Below are 21,410 nucleotides of genomic sequence, written 5' to 3'. Positions count from 1 at the left end.
TAAAGGTTTAGCACAACAAGTTAAATCTTACAGAGTCAAAATCCATTCAAAATTACAAGCAAATCAACAGCTTGGTACCCACAGCTATTAGAATAGAGCTTGTTCCAATTATGAAATAGAGCATCCTGTGCTTGGCATGGGGGTTGTGGGAAGTGGAGGCAGATGTGTACTGCAACATTAGTGGTGAATATGGCTGAAAAAAGCTGAGTATATACAACATTCACCTTTTCCCATCAAAAGCTTGTTTATCCTATACTACTGGTGTCTGCAGCAGTTCATTGCTGACAATTTTAGTAAAAGCTAAGCACCAGCACTTATATTTGTGATTGTTTAATGTGTGTTTATTGTTTATAATGTATTGTGTAATATTTCTAAATTCACCAAGAAGTAAGTTTGTTACATATTTACTTTTCTTCACTACTGCATGAATAGCATCTACTTCAATATCATCCCCTCTTGCCCCCCCCCCCCCCCCCAATAAAAATTCTTTAGCTATGCCCCTGGCCATAGGCTTATCAAGTTTTTTTTTCTGAATTTAACAAGTGTATTTATAAATTCTTAACACTTCATAAGGCAAGATTCATATAAAGGTATAAGGCACAAAACAGTTTCCCTGTGGCTCATTTGAGCCTAGGTCTATTTCTCAGGGTTTCATTTTGGTTCTATTTTAGTGATTAGGCTCCTCAGAAAGAAAAATGTTAATAAAACAATTCTTGCTTCATAATATGTTAGAAATTATGGTTAACACATATTTCAGGCCTTTCCACTTTCATTTACTTTTTATTTTCTTTTTTTTTAGAAACATATTAATATTTTCCTGTTTCTATGAAATAGAGCTACTTCCTAAATTAGGGATAAATAAAAAAAAAAAAAAAAAAAAAAAAATCAGTTTATTTATGCTAATGCATGTAGTTCTGTGCTGTTTGAATAAAACCTCAAAGGATTGATGGTTGCATTTATTTGCTATGTCCTAAGTGGAAGCCCAAACATTTGTTTGTCTATGAGTAGCCTGCAACTAACTGGGTAAAACATACCAAAGAGAATAATATATTTTGAAACAAATCAGATTGTCTGAGAAACTGCCAAAATTTGTTTTTCTCTAATTGGCTTGAAACTCTCACAGTATTTAGACTGGACCAAGAGAGCTCACTAATAATTAGAAAGAAAAATTTGGTTTTATGGATGATAACACAAAAGATTCATTCGTTTTTTCTTTTAAAATTGGCTTAAAACTCAAAGGGCATGTATGCAGGTCCAAGTTAGCCTTCTTGAAGACAACAGACTTGCTTCCAAATGCAATATCGAGGTTTTTATAAGACAGCATAATATAATTCTTAATATGACTTAGATTTTTTTTTAATGCACTAACAAACAGAATACTAAAAATTCTTTTGATAAAATAGTGAATAAAGATGCATCTATTCAAGGGTTCCAATTGTGGGGTTAAGATGACTTCATTGGCAACAGGTTTACTGAGTGCTTATGAACTAGGATTAATGCAGTTGTTAACATTATCCCTCCTGTTATTGTCACTTTTCATTCACTTGGTTATGCAAAGCAAGTGTTTGCTTATAAGAGACAACTGGCCAGATTGAAAGTATTTATGTCTGAGTGCTTAACATCAAAGCACAAACAACTATGGAATTTGTCACATGACAAATTTGGAGCTAGAAATGTGTGGACCAATGAGTGGTATACTAACCAAACCAGTGAACATTTCAGCCACCTTGAATATAAAGTCATTGAATGATTTAATCAAGTGTTCATTAATTTTGAAGTGTGTCTTGGACTCTTGTTATAGGTAGTATGATTGGCAAGCTGGCACATTTGGAAAGTAGACAGCTGTGTGTTGAATTATTCTTTGTCTACTGCTGTTGCAAATGATAACTTCAGTAGAGTATAAACAAGCAAGCTATGAAAAAAAGTACTTATGTAGATAATCAGTTGTTGAAAAAATGGTCAGTTATAGGAATGTATGTGTAGACAAAAAGCTGCTTGAATTCCCATTTGCTGATATTTTACTTACTGGTGGATTTGATCATCTTTTTCTTGTTAGTAAGATAGAGAATTCCTTTAGGATGATATAGTAAGAATGATAAACTAAATTAAAACCATTTTCAAGGTCTAAGGAAAGCTAGTTTAATGGGGGGGGGGGGGCAAATTTTGCTCAAGTGTTTGATTAAAATAACCATTTCTTGCACAAAATATTTTTGTCACATTGCTTACAAAACTATTGAATAAGGCATGCCTTTTACAAGATTATAAGGGGTTATAATAAACCCCAAAGAAATCACTCAGGGTATTTTGAATTTTGTAAGTTGTAAAAATGAACTGCATAAAATATATTGAAATAAATCATCTTTTATTAATTTTCAGCAGTCTAAAAAATACTTGAATATTTTAGGAGAGCTGAAAAATATATTTGTAAGATGAATTTACAAAGCACAAATGCAATATGAAAAAAAAACCAGAAAACAATAAATTGACTCCTAAGGATGTTGCATTTATTTATGTCAATATTTTTCTTATGAGGATACAAAACTATGTGAATTCTCAGAGAAGGGTTAAAAGGGCTTCCAAAGTAGCTCAGTAAGAAATTCCAGAAGACAGTCAATTGGTTTTTAATTCTTGCAATGTAAATGAAGTAGATGTAAAAAATTATTACTTGAATACATTGAATTCAAGCAGTGTGAATGAAATTTTGCTCAAGATTATTAATTCAGCTAAAGCTGGTGTAACAACAATCTTATGTCATATGGTTAAAAATTCAAATGGACAAGGGGGTTTTCTTGGGAGGTTTGAAGGTTGTGAAAATAACTATATTGCATAAAAGAGGTAAGGGAGATGACCCTTCAAACAAAGACCCATTTCTGTCCTCCCTTTTTTTCTAAAGTACCTGGAAAAGTGATTTGATCAGAACTTATTATGTTGAAACTAAAAAAATTATAAATATTCAATTTGGTTTGGGAAAAGAAATACCAGCCAAAATGGCTACTATTAAGTTTACAGATTGGGTAAATACAGTCTTTTTAGTGGGTCTTCAGCTGCTTTACTCCAGGATTTATTTAAGGTTTTCAATACAATTGATCATAAGCAGTTGTTAATTGTGCAGAAAAAAATGGTGTAACTTGAAACATTTTTACATGAGTTCAACTTATCTGAAAGACCAAAAACATGGTGTGGTGAATTGGATTTTGACTCCTGTAACTAGGGGATAACACTTGGAGTACCAAAGAGGTCTATACTAGGTCTTTTTCTACTTCTCATAGATCAGATTAGATATTACTTGCCTGGGGCTGGTATAATCCAATCTGCAGATGATATACTTTTACATGTGGCTCTACCATCAGTTGATTTACTTTTTGGTGGAAATGAGAAAGGCATTTAGTTAGTTTATTGAGTGGGCTGATTTCAACCTCATAACATCAGACTAGAGCTAATTATATTTTTTTTTTTTTTTTAATCCCTAGTGTAGTAACTAATTCAGGTTTAATAGTAAATGAAAATAAAATGAAGGGATTAAAAGTAACAAAGAATTTGGGCTTTATGGATGATGAAATCTATCATGGAAAGCATATTCAGATAATATAGCATCAGAATTGTAAAAATGTCTATCATGAATCAATTCTCTTTAAGAAATTAAAAATCAAATCTCTGCCATGCTACTTAAAAAATTCAAAGAGCCTAAAATAAAGCTGTTAAACTTCAATATCCCAAAACTTTAACCCTGCAATTAATAAATTTTATTGTAACTTTTCAGTATTTCAAGATTGTAAAGTTGGTATTTTGAAATGTAAATGATTGTTTTATCTGCTTCTCTTGCCTTTTGAAATTTTGTCTCCATTGATAGTGACGTTCAAGGTTATGATACATAAAGAGCCTCAAACCTTGTACACCTTATACAAATATTATTTGAAAAAAAACTACGTTTTCTAAAGAGTTAAAGAGGCTGAGTTACAAGGTCGAACCTTAAAACGTACAGGGATTAGGAGGCACAGTTGGGGGGCTGCCGCCCCCCCATACCCCCCGCTTTCGCAGCCTTTAAATAAAAAAAGAAAGTTTTTTTAAACTGAAAGTAAGGAGCGACATTAAATCTTAAAACGAACAGAAATTATTCCGTATATGAAAGGGGCTGTGCCCTCCTCAACGCCTCGCTCTTTACGCTAAAGTTTGACTTTCTCACAACTCTTTTTTTAAACAATAAAAACTTTAGCGTAAAGAGCGAGGCGTTGAGGAGGGCACAGCCCCTTTCATATACGGAATAATTTCTGTTCGTTATAAGATTTAATGTCGCTCCTTACTTTCAGTTTAAAAAAAACTTTCATTTTTTATTTAAAGGCCGGGAAAGCAGGGGGTTTGGGGGGCGGTCGCCCCCCCACAGTGCCTCCGAATACCTGTGCGTTTTAAGGTTCGACCTTGTAACTCAGCCTCTTTAAATCTTTAGAAAACGTAGTTTTTTTCAAATAGTTTCTGCACGTTTTTGTACAGTTTATTACTTATTATTGCTTGACTAACTGTTTGCTGATCGTGTCAGGAGTTATTTAAAAAAGAAACTGAGTTTCTATTTTAAACTGTAAATTCAGTATATAAAAAATTTGCTCTGACGGTGAATCGAACCCGGGTTTTCCGCCTGACAGTCTGGAGTATCAACCGCTGGACTAAACAGACCAGTTGTAATTGTTTTTTAGTAAATGGAAGCTATTTTCGACGCAAGCAAATTCCCAGGAAACTTGATATTTGGTTTTTGGAAAGCAGGGAAGGGGTGATCAGATTGAGCTGAAATTTCGAGGATAAGCTCCCAGGCCCCAGGAAAGCTTATTCTCTAAATTTCAGTCCGATCAGACAACGTAAAAGGGGGTTGTGGTGGGAAAAATTAACATGGGCTATTATAGGAAAACGAGGTTTTTCGTAAATGTAAATTCGGGGGATAATTTTTTCGGTCTGAAAATATCAAAAGGCCCTAACAGGTCGAATTCTGCTTCGGATGAGTCCTCATTCACCCGGATCAGTTGCCAACTGTGGCCTGTAGGCGTGGCTAAGGAAAAAAAATGATGAATTTTAAGTGGCTATATTTGGTTTTTTGAAAACAGGGAAGGAGTGATCGGATTGAGCTGAAATTTCGAGGATAAGCTCCTAGACCCCAGGAAAGCTCAACCTCTAAATTTCAGCCCAATTGGACAACGTTAAAGGGGGGTTATGGTGGGAGGGTCGAAATTTCCGGCCCAGTTTACCCCATGAAGATAAAGTCGGAGGAGGATGTAATTTTGCTCGTTTCTTAGTTTGAGGTTGGGCTACAAAATGCAATCACCGCCGTCTCTCTGCGACCTCTAGGACCTGAAATCGCTTAACATTGTGGTGGGTCGCCTCTTTATAGAGGCACAAGTGTGCCTCCTTGACAACTAGAGCTTCTTTTGTTATTAGAAACTTTGCCCCTTCTGTATGTGATGTAAATCCAGTTGAAATTAAAAATTTGACTAGTTTGGTTTCCTTCAAGGCTGCAGCCATAGTAATGATGCTTGTATTGATGCTGGTGTTCAGTTTTTTATGTAATATTAATGTTTTATGTATATAGAATGTTTGTTATTTATGTATAAATTACATTGGAATCATAAGTAAAATATTCTAAAATTTTACTGCCAGTATTTGTAGAGCAGAGAAGACCACTTTGCCATCTGATGCCAACAAGCCCTTTAGAGTAGTAGTAGGTACTGCATAATTTTTTGTATATGTGTGTAAAATGAAGTAATCTAATCTAAACAAAATTAAATCTAAGAAGGTTCAATTGCAAGGTTCATTGTGCCAAAAGTGTAAAACTGCCAAGCCAATGGGGAACAGACTATAGCATGGCAGACAGAGGTTGAAAGAAAGTGCTAAGATTTTATTGAAAATTGATTGAAAGATACCTAGACCCCAAGAAACTTCCTCCAAGAAATATTTTGACCAATAACATTTAAAGTCTAAGAGATATCAGGCCTCAAAGTTTCATAGTTTAGGGAATCCCTGGCTTTTGAAACTTAGAAGTTTTTTAACATTTTCAGGGGGAATTTGCTTGACTTTAACAATATGTCCATCAGATTTCAAACAGATCTGGGTTTCTAATTGTGAAAGTGGAGAAGGCCTGGCAGTGTATGTCTGTTGTTGAAAAGTGATCCATTTGCCCCAAGGCCCTTGCCCTATAAGTTTCAAGTTGATCAGAGAACTTCTGTAAAAAGGTCAGAGAAAAGGTAGACCTATCTGTAAATAATCAATCTTGTGTCCCATTGGTCCAAGGTACTTGCCCCATGTTTCAAGGGGTTTTGAGAGACAAACATCTATGCTAAAATTGGGAAGGGGTTGATGGGCCACAGCTCACATTCTGCCTCCATTAAAAAAGGTTAAAATGTGCATATGATTTCAAGACAAACAAAGTGCAACATGCCTACCTTTCAGCCAAAATTTGGTATGTGATGGGGTGCTAGAGGATGCAAATTAACTTGTTTTGGTTTCTAATCATACTGATTAAAAATCCTTGCTTGACTCCAGTTATAAAATGATGTTGATTGCCTACCCTATTGCTGCATGTTTTGTTAGATGTGTTGAAGGGGCCACAGGCTCTTTATTGGTTGTCCAATTGTGCAGATCGATTGCTCTTTCATGATTCCAGTTCAGGCAAGATTCACTGTGCATACATTTCTATTCAACAGATTTATGGAGGTACTGAAAGGGGCTACTGGCCTACTTCAGTTTTTAATCATCCACTCTAAAAGTATTCACTGGATTCCAATTAAAAAAAAGTTGCCCTATGTCCACCAAGTTAGTCTTCAGCTTGGACTGAGCTTCTTTTTGCATTGACACAGGACTTCTTTGTATTGTGTCATGGAAATTTTGCAGCATTGACTTGGTTGAAAATAAAGAGAGGATAGGAAGCCTAGACTGGGATGCTCTAAAAAATGTTGGTCCCATTTTTTCAGCTATGAGGCCATTTAGCTGAGCAATCAGAGGAGGGAGTACTTTCAAACTTCATCCTGTCTTATTTTGATTACCTCATATTAATCTGTCCAAGCAGCTTTAATCTAAAGAAAGAGGACTACTTTCAGGATTTCAAAGACCTAACTCTTTGGACCTGTAACCCTTTTCTGTTTTGAAGTCTCCTTTGCCTAGGACACTTGCCCTGCAAGTTTCAAGGTGATCAAGCATACCATATATCTTTTTGGTAAATTTTGTAGTGTGCTGAAATCCTTTTGGCCCAGATTAAAGTTCTGAAAAAATTCTTCCTGCTTTGAGGTCACCTCAAAGCAGTTTCAATTATCAGAAATGTCTGAAGTCCTGTAGCACTTTTGATAAAAAATAATCCAGGTCTGTTAAATCTTTTTGGTCTGGGTTGCTGGAAAGTTTTTCAAGCTTTGTAACTTCTTCTTGTCTGGTCTAATTAAAATTATTCCAAGTCTGTTAATTCCTTTTGATATAAACTCATCAAAAAGATTCCAAGTCCTGTAACTTCTTTTGGTCTAGGCCAAATGAATATATTCCAACCCCAACACCTACTTATGGATTAGGTCAAGTGAATATATTCCAAGCCCAACAACTACTTTTAGTTTTGACTGATTAGAAATATCTCAAGTCTGGTGACTCCTTGGTTCTGGGGGGATTGAATATGTCCCAAATGAAGTAATCCCTTTGGTATAGGCCAGGGGCGGCAATGAAGAGGGATGGGTTGGATGAAGCTTGTTTTGTATTATTGTTGAAATATAGCTTTCTTTTTTATCATTTTCATTTAAAAAAAAAAAGTTGGAAAAATAATAAATTGCTCCCTTATTCGTAGAAAAACATATTCCATCCCCTCTTATAGTTTTGCGAATTGGCGCCCCTGGTTTTGTCTGATTGAAATTATTCCAAGTCTGACATCTGCTTTTGGTCTGTGCTGGTCAAAAATATTCCAGATCTGGTAGCTCTTTTGGCCTGGGCCAATTGAATGTATTTGAGGTCTTGTATTTAGGTCTTTTTGGTCTGGATTATTAGTTTCCTGCTATGTAAGTTTAAAGCAAAAAAAAAAAAGAAATGTATTTATGCATTTACACTCTTTGGCATAACTACCATCTGGGACTAGGCTTTAAGGTGTCGTGGGCCAATTTGTACCTCCAGTCATACAGATTTAGATTCCTTCCAAGATTATGACTTTAACAAGGTGCAAGAAAATCCATCTTGTTGGATTAAATGTTCCTTTGAAGAATTGGGCAATTGCCTCATTCAAAGCCCTTGCCCTTTGGGCTACATCAATCATTCTCCTATTGCTGCACGTTGTTGGACCTTTCAATAAATGAAATAACTGTCTAAAATTTTTGTTCTGATGTCATGGAGGGTGGCAGGGGTTCCTGTGGGCAAAAAGGGCACAGGAGAGAACTTGTTTCACTCATCACTTCTAGTCCTAAAAATACAGTAAAAATGAAATCTGATTCTTTAGACTGTTTAAGTAGGAACCTACACAACAATATAAATTTTTATATTGTTTTATAATATTTTAATATTGTACAACAATATTAAAATTGGGAAAACCAGGGAACACAATTTTTAATGAAAAAAGACTCCATATGCAGTTATGTGGTTAGTAGGTGCCAAGTTTTAAAATCAGGAACCAATGTAAAAAATCAGAAAATGAGCAAAGAAATACTTAATCATGCAGGTCAAGGAAGTGTAACTTTCCTGATTGCTAATGCAATGGACAAATGCTGCCATTAATTGATAGTCAACTGGATAAAAACAAAAAACAGTGATTGAATTTGTAAAATTATATAGGAAAATAACAGTAACATCTTGTTACCAAACAGGAATTGAGAAGAAATGTATATATGTATCATTGAACAGCTAAAAATTACTATGACTATTATTAAAATTATTCAAGATTTAACACTTCAAATCATTAGTTAATTTACATACCTACAAGAATATCTTTTTATAAAACCAGTTAGTCTATCCTATTTTGTTATATTTTTCCCTGTATTTGATTATTGACATATTGATAGAATTCTTATCTTTCTTCTGATTCCAAAAATATCACTTTTATTACTTAAGTTTTACATATTCTCACTAGCCTATATTTGTTCAATAGCAAATGGTTGTAATGCTCTATTGATGTTTGTAATTTTCAACTATAAGATACAGACAGATTGTGCATTCCAACCATTCGTAATGCCCTATTGATGGTTGTAATTTTCAACAATAAGATCAAGGCAAATTTTGCATTACAACTATTTGGTTGGGCTTTTTCTGTGAACAGGAAAGCTTATGCTTGTTTTTTTTTCACAATTCAGGGTGGCAAGAATAGAACACTTTATAAAATGTAAAAGTCTTTGTAATTGTATAACAACCAATAAAATATGATATGATATGACAATACAATATGATTTCTCTATGAATAGAGAAATCATAGAAAATCCCAGTTTTCAGGTATGAATAGATGGGATAAAGGGAGCAAAAAATGTTTTCGTTTTTATTTCCCTGGTTCTTATAAAGGTACTATAACTTTCTGGTTTCTGATATAATGAGCCCCTTCCAAGTTTTTATGGCCACCTCTTCTTTATAAATTGACTGGAAAAAAGACAAAAAATTGAAGACTTCTTACTCTTTAATTAGTCAATGCCCTTGTATTGATTCTAATTTGATTTGTTGCTAGTACTTATATTGTAAATTATGAAATTCTAATTTCGTTTATCCTATATTGATGGCTGAATATTTAGACTTCTTCCTTCTTCTTCTATTTAACAGCAGGCGGGCTTTTCAGTAACACTATTTAGCCCTTTTCCTTTTGCTTCACTCTGTGGGCTACAGAGCTACTGGCTTGATTGCCTCATATTTATTAGATATATTCAGATATCTTTCAGCAGATCTTTCGACTCGAGGAGTTCAAATATAAGATGATAGATGTCGATTTCTATACTCTGTGTGCAGGTATAGTTGGCTAGGCTCTTGGCTGATAGTGGGATTTTGTGGTGTTTGAAGTATTTTAACAGTTTAGAAAGCAAGGTATGTTGTGCAGACGGCAGCATATTACATTCAAATAGGCAATGGTCAATTGTTTCATTATTCATATTACAATGCCTGCAAAGAGGGGACAGGGGAATTGAACCACTTGAATTAGAAAACTTATATGAGAATGCAAGGAAATTTAGTCCATTTGTTACAGAACAAATTCTATGATAAATTTTATAAATATACTTATTGGGAAAGGGTGAAAGGATAGTATTAATCTTATTAAAATTAATATCTGATAGCCTCCATTGGTAAATATCTCTAATTGGAATTGGTCTCCCACTTGACTGGTCAATATTTATAGCATTTTTTGCTATTTCATCAACCTGATGATTACCACTTATGCCAGAGTGGCTAGGAATGTACTGAAAGTAAGTTTTTATGCCACTTGAAGCAAGATTATCAATAATGCTGAGACAATGATAAGTGTCAATGTCCAACTTATATTGAGGAGCTGAGGCCAGCAACTCAAGGCTTGATAAAGAGTCGGAATAGATGATAATATTATTCGAATTTTCAATCAGAGATTGGTTTTGCTTAAGGTGTTCTAATGCCATGATTATGGCATTTAACTCAGCAGACATTATAAATAAATTATTAAATAATCTCTCGCCCATTGCAATTTTCAGGTGAGGAAGGAAAACACCACTTGCAACCTTCTCGTTCATTCTTGACCCATCAACAAATATTTGGAAGTGATTTTTATAGGTAATTGTATTAAGTTCTGCAAATTTTTTCTGGACAAAAGCAATGGGGGTTAACTCTTTATTCCATTTTGAAAATTCAGTATTTATTATGGGAGATGACCAATTCCATGGAGGGGATTGGGGCAAAGTAGGTGCAATAGACTTTGCTGGTACAGGGAACTTCTTTTGAATATTGGCATACTCATCTGCAATACCTCTATACATGGCTGGATTTCTTAACCAATTATGTAATGTGTGTGAGCTATTTGATTCAATTTTTGTAAGATGTTTTATCAAGAGAAAGCTACGTCTCTCCCTTATTGTTGGTAATCCACTCTCCATAAGCAGAAACTTGGTGCTTGTGGGTTTCCTAAGACCAAATATAAGACGTATTATATCATTTTGTGTTGTTTCAATTTTTTGCATCTGGGTTTTTGCACATGCACCAAAGACAATGAGCCCATAGTCAATATGGGGTCTTATATGTGATTTATAAAACTGGAGTAAGGTTTTCTCCTTACAACCCAAGGGTGTGGAAAGAGGTCTTTTTAGTATATTTGCTTTTCTATAACATTTTTTTATTGTGTTTGAAATGTGGAGGTGGAAATTAAGTTTTTGGTCAAGCATGAGACCTAGGTAATTAATATTATTATCTTCTGGAATAGTTGTTTTATTTAGAGTTAGTTTTGCATTAACATTGTTTCGCTTCCAGTGAAATTGGATTATTTTTGACTTGGTGGGTGCAATGGGTAAATCTGAACGTTGAGAGAATTTTTCAAACTGGAAAAGTGACTTTTGCAGATTTGACTGTGCTATCTGAAAGGTTTTGTCAGATGACCATAGCACCAGATCATCAGCATATTGTAGATTCGTGTGGGGTAGGTTCATGTCCCAGAGATATAGGGCAAATAGGAGGCAACTGAGGACTACTCCCTGAGGTAGGCCTTTGGATAGTGTCTTTTGGGGTGAAGAGGCTGGACCAACACAAACAATGAAACTTCACACTTCTATGAAGGAGTTAATAAAGGATACTAGCTTGGGAGGTACTCCAAGGTTTGCAAGTTTATTTAAAAGGATTTGGTGGTTCACATTGTCATATGCTCCTTCAAAATTTAGGAAAGCTGCCACTAGGATATTATTTTTTGACAAAGATTCATTTATTGCATTTGTTAGCAAAATGAAAGCATCTGTTGAAGAGTGGTATTTCCTGAATCCAGTTTGAATGTGTGGGATCTTGTTATTTTTCTCAACAAACCAGAGGAGTATCTGATAAATCTTTTTCTCCATTATTTTCCCCATTACAGGTGTAATCATTATGAGCCTATAAGACTCAGGGTTATCTTTTGGTTTAGTTTTCTTTAGGATTGGTAAAAGAGACGAACATTTCCATATATTGGGGAACCTAGAAGTTGCCCAAGCGTGATTATAACAATTTAGCAGTTTATGTTTGTATGAGGGTGTAAGATTCTTTATCCATGTAGGGTGTATATTGTCATAGCTGCTGCTAGTTTTGGACCTAATATGATGTATTGCATTATTCAATTCCTGGATTGAAAATGGATTAGTTATATACTCGGATCCTGGGCGTGGTTGGTAACTAGGGTTCATAGGAATTGTGGACAGTTTGCTTAGATTATTTGATGTTAGCTTATTAACAAAAAGAGTTGCAAATAGGTTAGCCTTTTCAATATCATTGTCATAATGGGTATTATTATGTATAAGCTCATACAGGAGTGGGCTGGGAGAAGTCTTTTTCCCACATATGTGGCTTATGACTTTATGTATAATTGGCTCATGCGTTTCTCTGGAGAGATTATTTGCAAAATTATTCCAGTATTTATATTTAGCATCTATTATAGTCCTTTTTAGATTAGATTGTGCTTGTAATTTTTTTAAATATGTAGTAGGTGTTGGTTTTTTTATGAATTCTGTCCTAGCTGCCTTTTTTATCCTCCATTTATTTAGGCACTCATTTGTCCACCATGCTTTAGGAATTTGTTTAGGGAATTTTTTCTTAGGTGTTGTCCTGGGGATAGCATGATTAGCTGTATTTATTAGTAAAGATGTCAAGGCTTCAGCATGTGTGTCAACTGTTGTGTTAGAAATGCATGAACTTTGGGTGAAACTTGTAATTTCATCATTTAGCTTATTTTGGAAAATAGACCAATTTGCTTTAGTGTTGATATACTTGGAGGTATGAGATGAAGTTTCAGTAGGTTCATTTAGGGAGCAAACTATAGCAAAGTGGTCTGTACATAGACTATCAGTTTTATTTATGTAAATTTTGTTCAAAAAATTTAAAGACACAATTCGTAGGTCAATTGTGGAGAATTCGCCACTTTTGGGGTTAAAATATGTATTCAGGTTTGGAGGGGTAGCAACAGCTAATTCATTACTATTTGAAGTCATATGCTCAATAAATTTACCAGCTTTATTTGCTGGTTTATTCCCCCACAAAAGGCTGTGGGCATTGAAATCACCACAAATAATGATATTTTTTAACATATTAGAATTATTTATATAATTAAAGAAATCCTTGGCATCTGTAGTTTGGCCATTAGGGTTATAAAAGCTTATTATGTAGGTTTTTAAATTATTCAGCCAAACACTTATACCAATTATATCAACATCATTTTCAACATCTGGAAAATTGATGCCACAAAATTTTATATTATTATTAACTAATAAAGCTACACCTCCTCCTTTTCTCTCTGAAGATCTATCCTTTCTCAGGATAGTGTATCCCAGAGACTTAATTTGTTGATTTTGGGTTAAATGAGTTTCCTGGAGGCAAGCAATATTAATGGAATTATTATTCATAAATGATATTAGTTCATTAACTTATTTTCTGTGAGTGATCTTACATTCCATTGGAGTATAGATAAATGTTGTGTTGTTGATTTATTCTTCATATGACTGTGTATCAATGTTCAGCTTTGTTAAAAGTGAAGCAAGATCTTTTTTTGCTTGAATGAGCATATCATCTGGGATGTAGATTTTTGCCAATTCTGCAATAATTTTTGTTTTCTGTTGTTGATGTATGTTCATGGCCTGAACTGCATTACAGTTTAGAATGAATAAGCATATATTTGGGGATTGCATTTTTGGTAGTGCATCCTGTTTGTTGGTTAAGAGATTGATTCCTGGTAGTGTTTCTGGTTTGTTTCTTCTAGGGAGGAAGGGCCAGGCTGGCCTCATCTCACTGGAAAACGAGACTTGCTGGCTTGGTGATCCCTTCTGATAGGGATTTGAGCTAGGGGGCTTAGAAGATGTTGTTTTATATGGGGTGCTTGATGCATTTGGGGCATTTGACTTGTGGGTTTTGGTTGGTTTCATTACAGGCTTTATTTGGTATTGTTGGGCAGAATTTGCTTCCATTGCTGCAAAGGGGTATGGGATGTCCTTCTCTGTTGATATTTGGAGTGTTAGAGCTCTTTTCTTGTATGCAGGGCATAATGATTTATTTGTAGATTCATGTGGGCCTTTGCAATTGATGCATGTAGGCTGGGTGTTGTTGCAGGTTGTCAGCTCTATAGGATGGAAAGATTTACAATTACTACACTCTTGGAGAATTTCAGTGCATTTGTTTGTCGTGTGTCCCAGTTTGAAACACTTCTGACACAGAATAGGCTTAGGTTTGTATTCCTTGTGTGGTTTGATTTGCCCAAATAGGAATAATTTTTCTGGGCTATAAATTTTATCCTTTAGTGTGAATAAGAAGGATCTATTAGTTTTTAGGCCAGTAGAGTTAGGTTTTCCAAGTTGGGTAACATCCTCAACTGGGATTGTGTTTCCAGCCCTATCTGAGAGGTCTTCTTTTAACTCCTGAGTAGATATCTCTGGGGGAACATTATAAACTCTAATTTTTGTTGGTGATTGTTTTGGGTTCCAATTAGATGCAATAATGGGGATATTCAGAAGGGATTTAAGGTTAATTATTGTATCCGCTGATTTCTGATCTTCTACAGCTATTAGCAGAGATCCATCACGGTTAATGTTAAGATAGAACATTGATTTTAGCAGTTTGAAAATTGCAACTCTTATTGCAGTGATCATTTTTATTTCAAAGGGGGTAGTGGGAGTAATTTTAAGGTAAATTCCTAAGTTTTTGGAGGGAGGATCTTGGGCAGGGAGAGGGGAAATGCTTTTAATTGGGGAGATTTTTTTCCTTTTTTTTAGAGCTTCTAGAGGGGACCTCTTGAAACCCATTATCATCATTTATGTTTTCATTAGGATCTACATTTACCATTGTCCTATTCTCCGAATTTGAGCCATCATTAGAACTTTCAGATAATGTGCTTGACCAGCCAGGATGGGTATCTTTCACTATGGAATTTGATTTGGGATCTGGGGGGACGTTTTTTTTTGGAGGACTTCTAAACATTTCCTATTGGAAAAAGCTTTAAGCACAAATATAAAACTAAAACAAGAAGGGAAAATAGATGATATCAAACCGTCTGCACTATACTATGGGGAGGATAAACACCACAGTATAGCCCTGAGGATGACTTGAGCAGGATAGGTTTGGTACAACTGCTGATTAGAAGCAATAATAATCACAAGAAAATATATTTCGATTTTCTTATAAGGTTGCTGTTGTGTGAATGAGAGTATAGACTATAGACCGATATATAACTATTATCCTTTTTCTTTTCTAGAAAAACAGCGAAAATGAATCCCCAGTTGGACCCTGGCTTTTGGCTCTCTTTGTGTTTGTTGTAATTGGATCAAGTAAGTGAAATTTACTAATGAATCTGCCTTTTGTTATGTGGCATAACTATATCCAACCAATGTAGCATGTACTAAGTGTCTACAAATGCAAGAAATTTAATTGAAATAGATGCTTAAAAAACGCATTGGTTCTTTCCTTACACTGTAAAAGAAGAAAAATTAGAAATTCAATGAAGTCATTTGTGACCAAAATTAAAAAAAAGATAAATTTCAACAGCTCAAAAGTATGGAAAACCCAATAGCTGGAGAATTCAGAAGCTAAGTGGGATTTCCTATATTTTTGAATTTTCTTTTTGTTGATTTCTATTTTGTTGCAAACAGTCAAGTTAAATTTTTTCTACCATTGCTGAATATTATTATGCCGAAGTTTCATTTTGTTTAGTATATTTGAATTCCTAAACGTGCTGGGTTTTCTCTACTATTAATGAATATCTTAAGCTTAGTTTGAACAAATTTTATTTCTAATTAGAGTAAAATATATAACAGGGACGTTTCCCTTGCTAATCTTCTTAAATATTAGATAAATACTTTGTCTATTTGCATGTGAAATATAGATTAAAATACAAACTATGCTATCAATAGGAAATTATGATGAAACAAGGAAATAATTCATTATAAAGAATGTGAAATATAAGAACTTTGTATGCAAACTTAATGTCTGTTTAGGGAAAATATTCTGTAACTGATTTGGCCATTGTATGTGTTCAGACAGATATGAGTGTCACTTTTTGTAACTTTTTTTCCCAAAACATTTCCCACTATTTGAGATTTTTTTTTTTGGGGGGGGGGCTTTTGTTTGGGAATTTTGGAGTACTGAGTAGTGTTTCCTATTCTCCTACCTAAGAGATGTACCTTTCTAATGATTTAAGTTGATGTGACTTAGTAAACTAGTCTTTTTACTCTGTGTCTGTGCCAACATAAGGAATTTTGGGAGAGCGGGGGAACAACTTCAAAAGAATGCCATTAGTATACCAATTATATGGAAAAGCAATCAATTATGATTATCCTTAGAATAAATAGATAAAGCCCATTATTGATATCAGTGGTTAACAATAGCAAACACTTGGCTTGCTGCTCTTCCACTTCAGTCTGTCCATAGTCTCACCATTCACTTCCTTCTGTGACGCTCTAATTCCCTTGAATCTTTTTATATGATTTCTTTTCACAGCATTTAAGGATGTCAAACTTTTGTTTGTTCCGGCAAGGATAGGGGAAAAGCGTGATTTGGTGACCTTCCATCCTTCATCCTTCAAACGTGACCTACTCATCTTAACCTTTCTTTCATTATAGCCCTTGAAATTTCTTCCAGCCTACTGTTTTATATAAGGTCAGGCAAATAAGTACCTACAACTATCCTTACACAATTCTTTGAAAAACATTTAGTATATCCTCCTTAACCTTTCAAAGCACCCACATTTCAGAGCCATGGTTAATCACTGTTGTTACAAGGCTTTGAATATCTTAATTTCAGTACTTACGTTCCTACTCTTCAAAATGTTTTTCAGCTATGGATGAACACTGTACTGTGGCTATTCTACTTTTTACATCTTCAGTAGATTTGCCTTCTATATTAATGATATTACCCAGATGAATGAAGCTATCCTTCTGTTCAACTCCCCCATTTCCTAACATTGTTTCTTCATCCTCGTTTACTTATATTTTAAATTACTGAATCTTCTGAACATAATTTTTCCAAATCTATGCTTGCACTATAAACCCTCTAAGCCTAAAAAAATCATTCGTTTTGTTTGCATTTTATCCAGGAAACTCAAAACACCTGCATAAGCTACCCTTAGTTTCTTCCTTATCTAGGAAACTCCAATCATCTGTATAAGCTACCCTTAGTTCCTTCCTTAACCACAGCAGTATTAAAATTGTTCATTGTGCTAACCACTTGCGCATGCTTATCTAGTATACCATGCAAGGATAGGGCCTTCAAAGAAGCTTTTTGTCAGCTGAATTAAATGCGTGTTATAATGTATCAAACAGTCTGTGGTAACAAACTGTAAGTAAGGATTAACTTGTGCCAATAGTAACTGAAACTCTAAAAAAGTTACTTGGATATCAATTAATAAATAAAAAAAATGTCTTTATGCTGATTCCATATATATAAAATTCATTGTCTAATTTTACCCGTCAAAGTCTACGAGTCCTTTTTTGGGGAGGGGGCACCCTCCCCCTCCCCCCCCCCAAAAAAAAAAATTGGCAAGTGATTTCTATGAAAATCACACCATTAGATTCAACATATCATAGAACACAATTGTGCAGGTTTCAAGCTCCTATCTACAGAAATGTGGAATTTTGTACTTATTCCAGAAGAAAAATCATGGATGTATGTCAATTTGTTTCGTTTCTTTCTACCAGCTGGTGACTGTATCGGATTAATGTCCCTAGAATATGGGGAGAGGGTTCATTTGAGCGGAAATTAGAACCTTTAGTGCCCTTTTTAAGAGACCAAGAAGATTTTGCCACGGGAAGGTGGTGTTTTTTGCCATTTTTGTGGCACCAAACAAACGATTTTGACCCAAAGAGGACCAAGTTGGTATCGATTGAAAACTCTTGAGATACCCAATTTATGTAAAATAATAAAGAAATTATGTATTGAGCTTCCCAGTTGCATAGGAAATAATGCCATACGGTGGTACATTCAGTCCTGAAAAGTGACAAAGTTCATACCAGCAGAGGTTCTAGGCCTGGAAAAGGGGGTGGGGGGCTGCCCCCCCCCCAGTTTTTATGACGTCCGATATTAAATTCATTTTATTTATATTTTTACACTCCTGTGGTATACCTTGTCCTCCTCCCTGATATTATGAGGCTTAAAACCGCTACTGATGTATACAAGATAAATGGTATTATATGTGAACATTTACTTTGTGTGTGACTTAACTAGGTTGACTCACTTGAAATCATGAAATCATATTTAGTGATGTACAATTGTGCATCAGCTGTTATGATGGAAGACGGTTGGTCATCTTGTATGCGGGGGCGGGGGGGGGTTGCTACCAGAAGCCTAAAAGATCTTCTTCCAACACACAAATTGTCTAATTCGCCATGACTCTTCACATAAAAATAGAAAGGTGTATGGGGGGATATGAACTAATCGTTCATGTCCCTTTATTTATATTAAATAAAAATCTCCCGACCTTCTAGGACAATTAGTTCGATACTATCATCCCTAGAAAAAAAATCCACATTTTTGTATACAAGAGCTTGAAACTTCTACAGCAGGGTTATCTGATATGCTGAGCCTGATGGTGGAGGAAGATTCCTTCGCTTTTAGGGGTTGTTTTCCCCTTTTTTCGAAAATTAGGCAAATAGTAGGTTTTGATGGGTAATACTAAACTTGATCAACCTTATATATTTGGAATCAGCAATAATAAGTAAATTCTTTTGATGTATCTATTGATATCAAAATTCCTGTTTTTTAGAGTTGCAGTTACTATTGAGCCGAGTCGATCCTTATTTACAGTTCGTTAACACGAACTGTTTGACTGAGCCATAATAAGTATGCTACAGGGTAGTACCTCCCTTTTTATTAAGTTATTTTGAGATAAACTGACAGGACAAAGTTCTTTCCTAAAGATACGTAGATTTCAGATATGTATTCAGAAACTGACAAAAAAGGATAAAAAGGTAAAATATGCTACTGTCCGCATACGGGGACGCCGCCCAGAAAACACTGTTTCGAAAGGCTTATCGGACACTGAAAGTTCTCGAAACATTCGGGGCACAATGCGACTTTGCATTTTTTGCAGATGAATCTCGGTTTACTCGTGGAGTTCTTTTGCTGGTATTAAGAAGCGTTATTTTTGTCGGACTTGCAAGGACAATGGCCACTCAGACCATTAAGTAGGATCTCATTTGGGACAGCAATGACAGTCCTTTTCTTGACAAAGCCGATTTTTGAAGGCCGACCAGGGCTTGTCCTCATCCACACCATCCCTTTGTTCGTCATGGCTACTGCAACAGACGCTTTGAAATGGAGGAGATCAAGTGTGCCGACAGGGCAGGTTTTTCTGTAGAGAATCCAAGCGCTGACAACAGCAACCTCAAGGAAATGGTGGAAAAGGCGCATGTCCCAACGTTTGTTTCAAAAAGTCGTTTTTGTAAAGTGAAGTCAGCAAATCCATCAAATCCACGCCTCTCATACACATTATATTCCTTTACTGCGTATGGCCTTTCAACCGCCACTTTCGATTTCGCTGTGCTGCACCATCTCTGGACACTGTCAGTTGGGGCATAACCAGCGAAGGATGAATAAACATTTACGAGATTGTTGTCTTTCCTGCGTAAAACCGTCACTCCTTCAGCATACGTAGCAAACGACGAGGTTCCTCGCTTTTTGTTTTTCATTTCGACTTCTGTTATTAGCTTAGGTGCAGAATCTCCAAGTTAATTTGCGCGATGGGTTCCAACACTATAATTCTTTTCCTTTGCTAATGCTTCCACCAGAGATACCGAGGTAACAAAGTTGTAGAAATACACTTTAGCATTTGTGTTTTTGAGGCCACGAGTGAGTTTCACAACCACGTCTCCTCCTAACCCGTACGCTGGTGGGTTGCGGTTGGCACCGCTGCCTTGATATGGCTCAAAATCATACACAAATCCTGAGACTCCAGCCCGAATTCAAATTTTGAAACCCCACTTAGTTGGTTTAGATGCCATATACTGCTTGAGGCTGCTTCTTCCCATGAAGGCGACCACCATCTCGTCTATTGAACTGTATTCTTCGTCGGCCACTGCTGCTTTGAAAGAGTTGTGCAACATCTCCAAATATGGGTGGATCTTTTATTATTTGTCACCATGAGGGCTACTTTTTTGAGTCGTGAAATGTAAACATTCTCTGATCTTTTTGAACCTTTTGCTTGAAATATAATCAGCAATCTGAGGTAGCCTCAGGCTATTTAACCAGTAGTTTTCAATTCTTGAGTATCGAACATAGCTCATTATCAAAAGGCATCCAACATGGATGCGTAGTTCTGCTGATGTCAAATTCAACTCATACCCTTTTCTCGACAATGCGTAGGCGTTAGACTCCCTGACAACCATTGCAGGAATTTTGTCAGAAAGAAGTCCATGAAAGAAATCGACAGAATCCGACTCGTTGCTGAGATTAAGCAAGACCCGACCATCACCTGTGAACGAAGGAACTGACTCTGCTAGAGGATTATCGACATTGGCTTTCCAAATACGTCGTCTGGCCTTGACCAGTTTGGACTTTGGGTTGTCTCGTGGAACTTTGATTTAGGCTGCAATCCCACTGTTAGACTGTGAAAGAGTGGCCTGTGATCTTCCATCTGAAACTGAACTGTTGACAGCAGGGTCTGCTTGCGACGTCCCAAAAAAAGCAGAACTATTGGGCTCCGTGCTTGGAATTTTCCTTTTCCTCGCATAAGTTCTAGCAACACGCTGGAGAGATGGTTCCGTTCGATCAGGTTCCGCTACCTCGTGGTCTACACTGTCTTCGTCTGTAGCTCTCTCTTGCGTATCTCTAGGCGCTGGGCTCGATCCGGTAGCGCGCTGGACGTCCTCTTCTTCACATGGAGGCTGCCAAGTGGGATCTCTGCCATCTTCTTCGTTGGAGGAAAGATCTGATTGGTCTGAATCGATTCCATTGTCACTATCGTCTTCAAACATTATTTTCATGATTTCTTCATCATGCCTGATTTTTTGCCGACTCATCTGTAAAGAACAAGCTTTACTAGTTTGCGAGCACAATGTACAAGCGGGGACAAATGAACAGTAGTGTTACGTGCGGCATTCTACAGAAACTATACGGAACGAAAACTATATAGAAAGCTGGCGCTAATGGGCAATGTCCTTGTGGGGACAGAAGGAAAATAGATGGCTCAACTGTATGAAATATTCAGAAGTTGAAAAAATTACTCGTAACACACTTCTAAGGGTACGAATTCTCTGAGAAAAAATTCCCGACTTCCCCAGGTCAGCGATAATGTCTATAAAATAAATAAAAAGTGGAGTTACCTT

The 21,410-nt window shown here is 35.9% G+C and overlaps 1 protein-coding gene across 1 annotated transcript in view; it reads left to right on the top strand.

Annotated features, from left to right (window-relative positions):
* LOC148944461 (stress-associated endoplasmic reticulum protein 2) overlaps nt 1-21,410 on the top strand; it is a 33,687-nt gene that overhangs the window by 5,333 nt on the left and 6,944 nt on the right. The window contains exon 2 of the mRNA XM_089099747.1: nt 15,350-15,422. Coding sequence (XP_088955873.1) covers nt 15,350-15,422 — 73 coding nt within the window. The remainder of the gene's footprint in view (nt 1-15,349; nt 15,423-21,410) is intronic.

Source organism: Artemia sp. Qi Xiang Cuo, chromosome 14, assembly GCF_049724085.1.
Source record: "Artemia sp. Qi Xiang Cuo chromosome 14, ASM4972408v1, whole genome shotgun sequence".
Taxonomy (NCBI): Eukaryota; Metazoa; Arthropoda; class Branchiopoda; order Anostraca; family Artemiidae; genus Artemia; species Artemia sp. Qi Xiang Cuo.
Note: the sequence above shows the minus strand (reverse complement) of the source record. Positions and strands in the feature narration are given on the sequence as shown.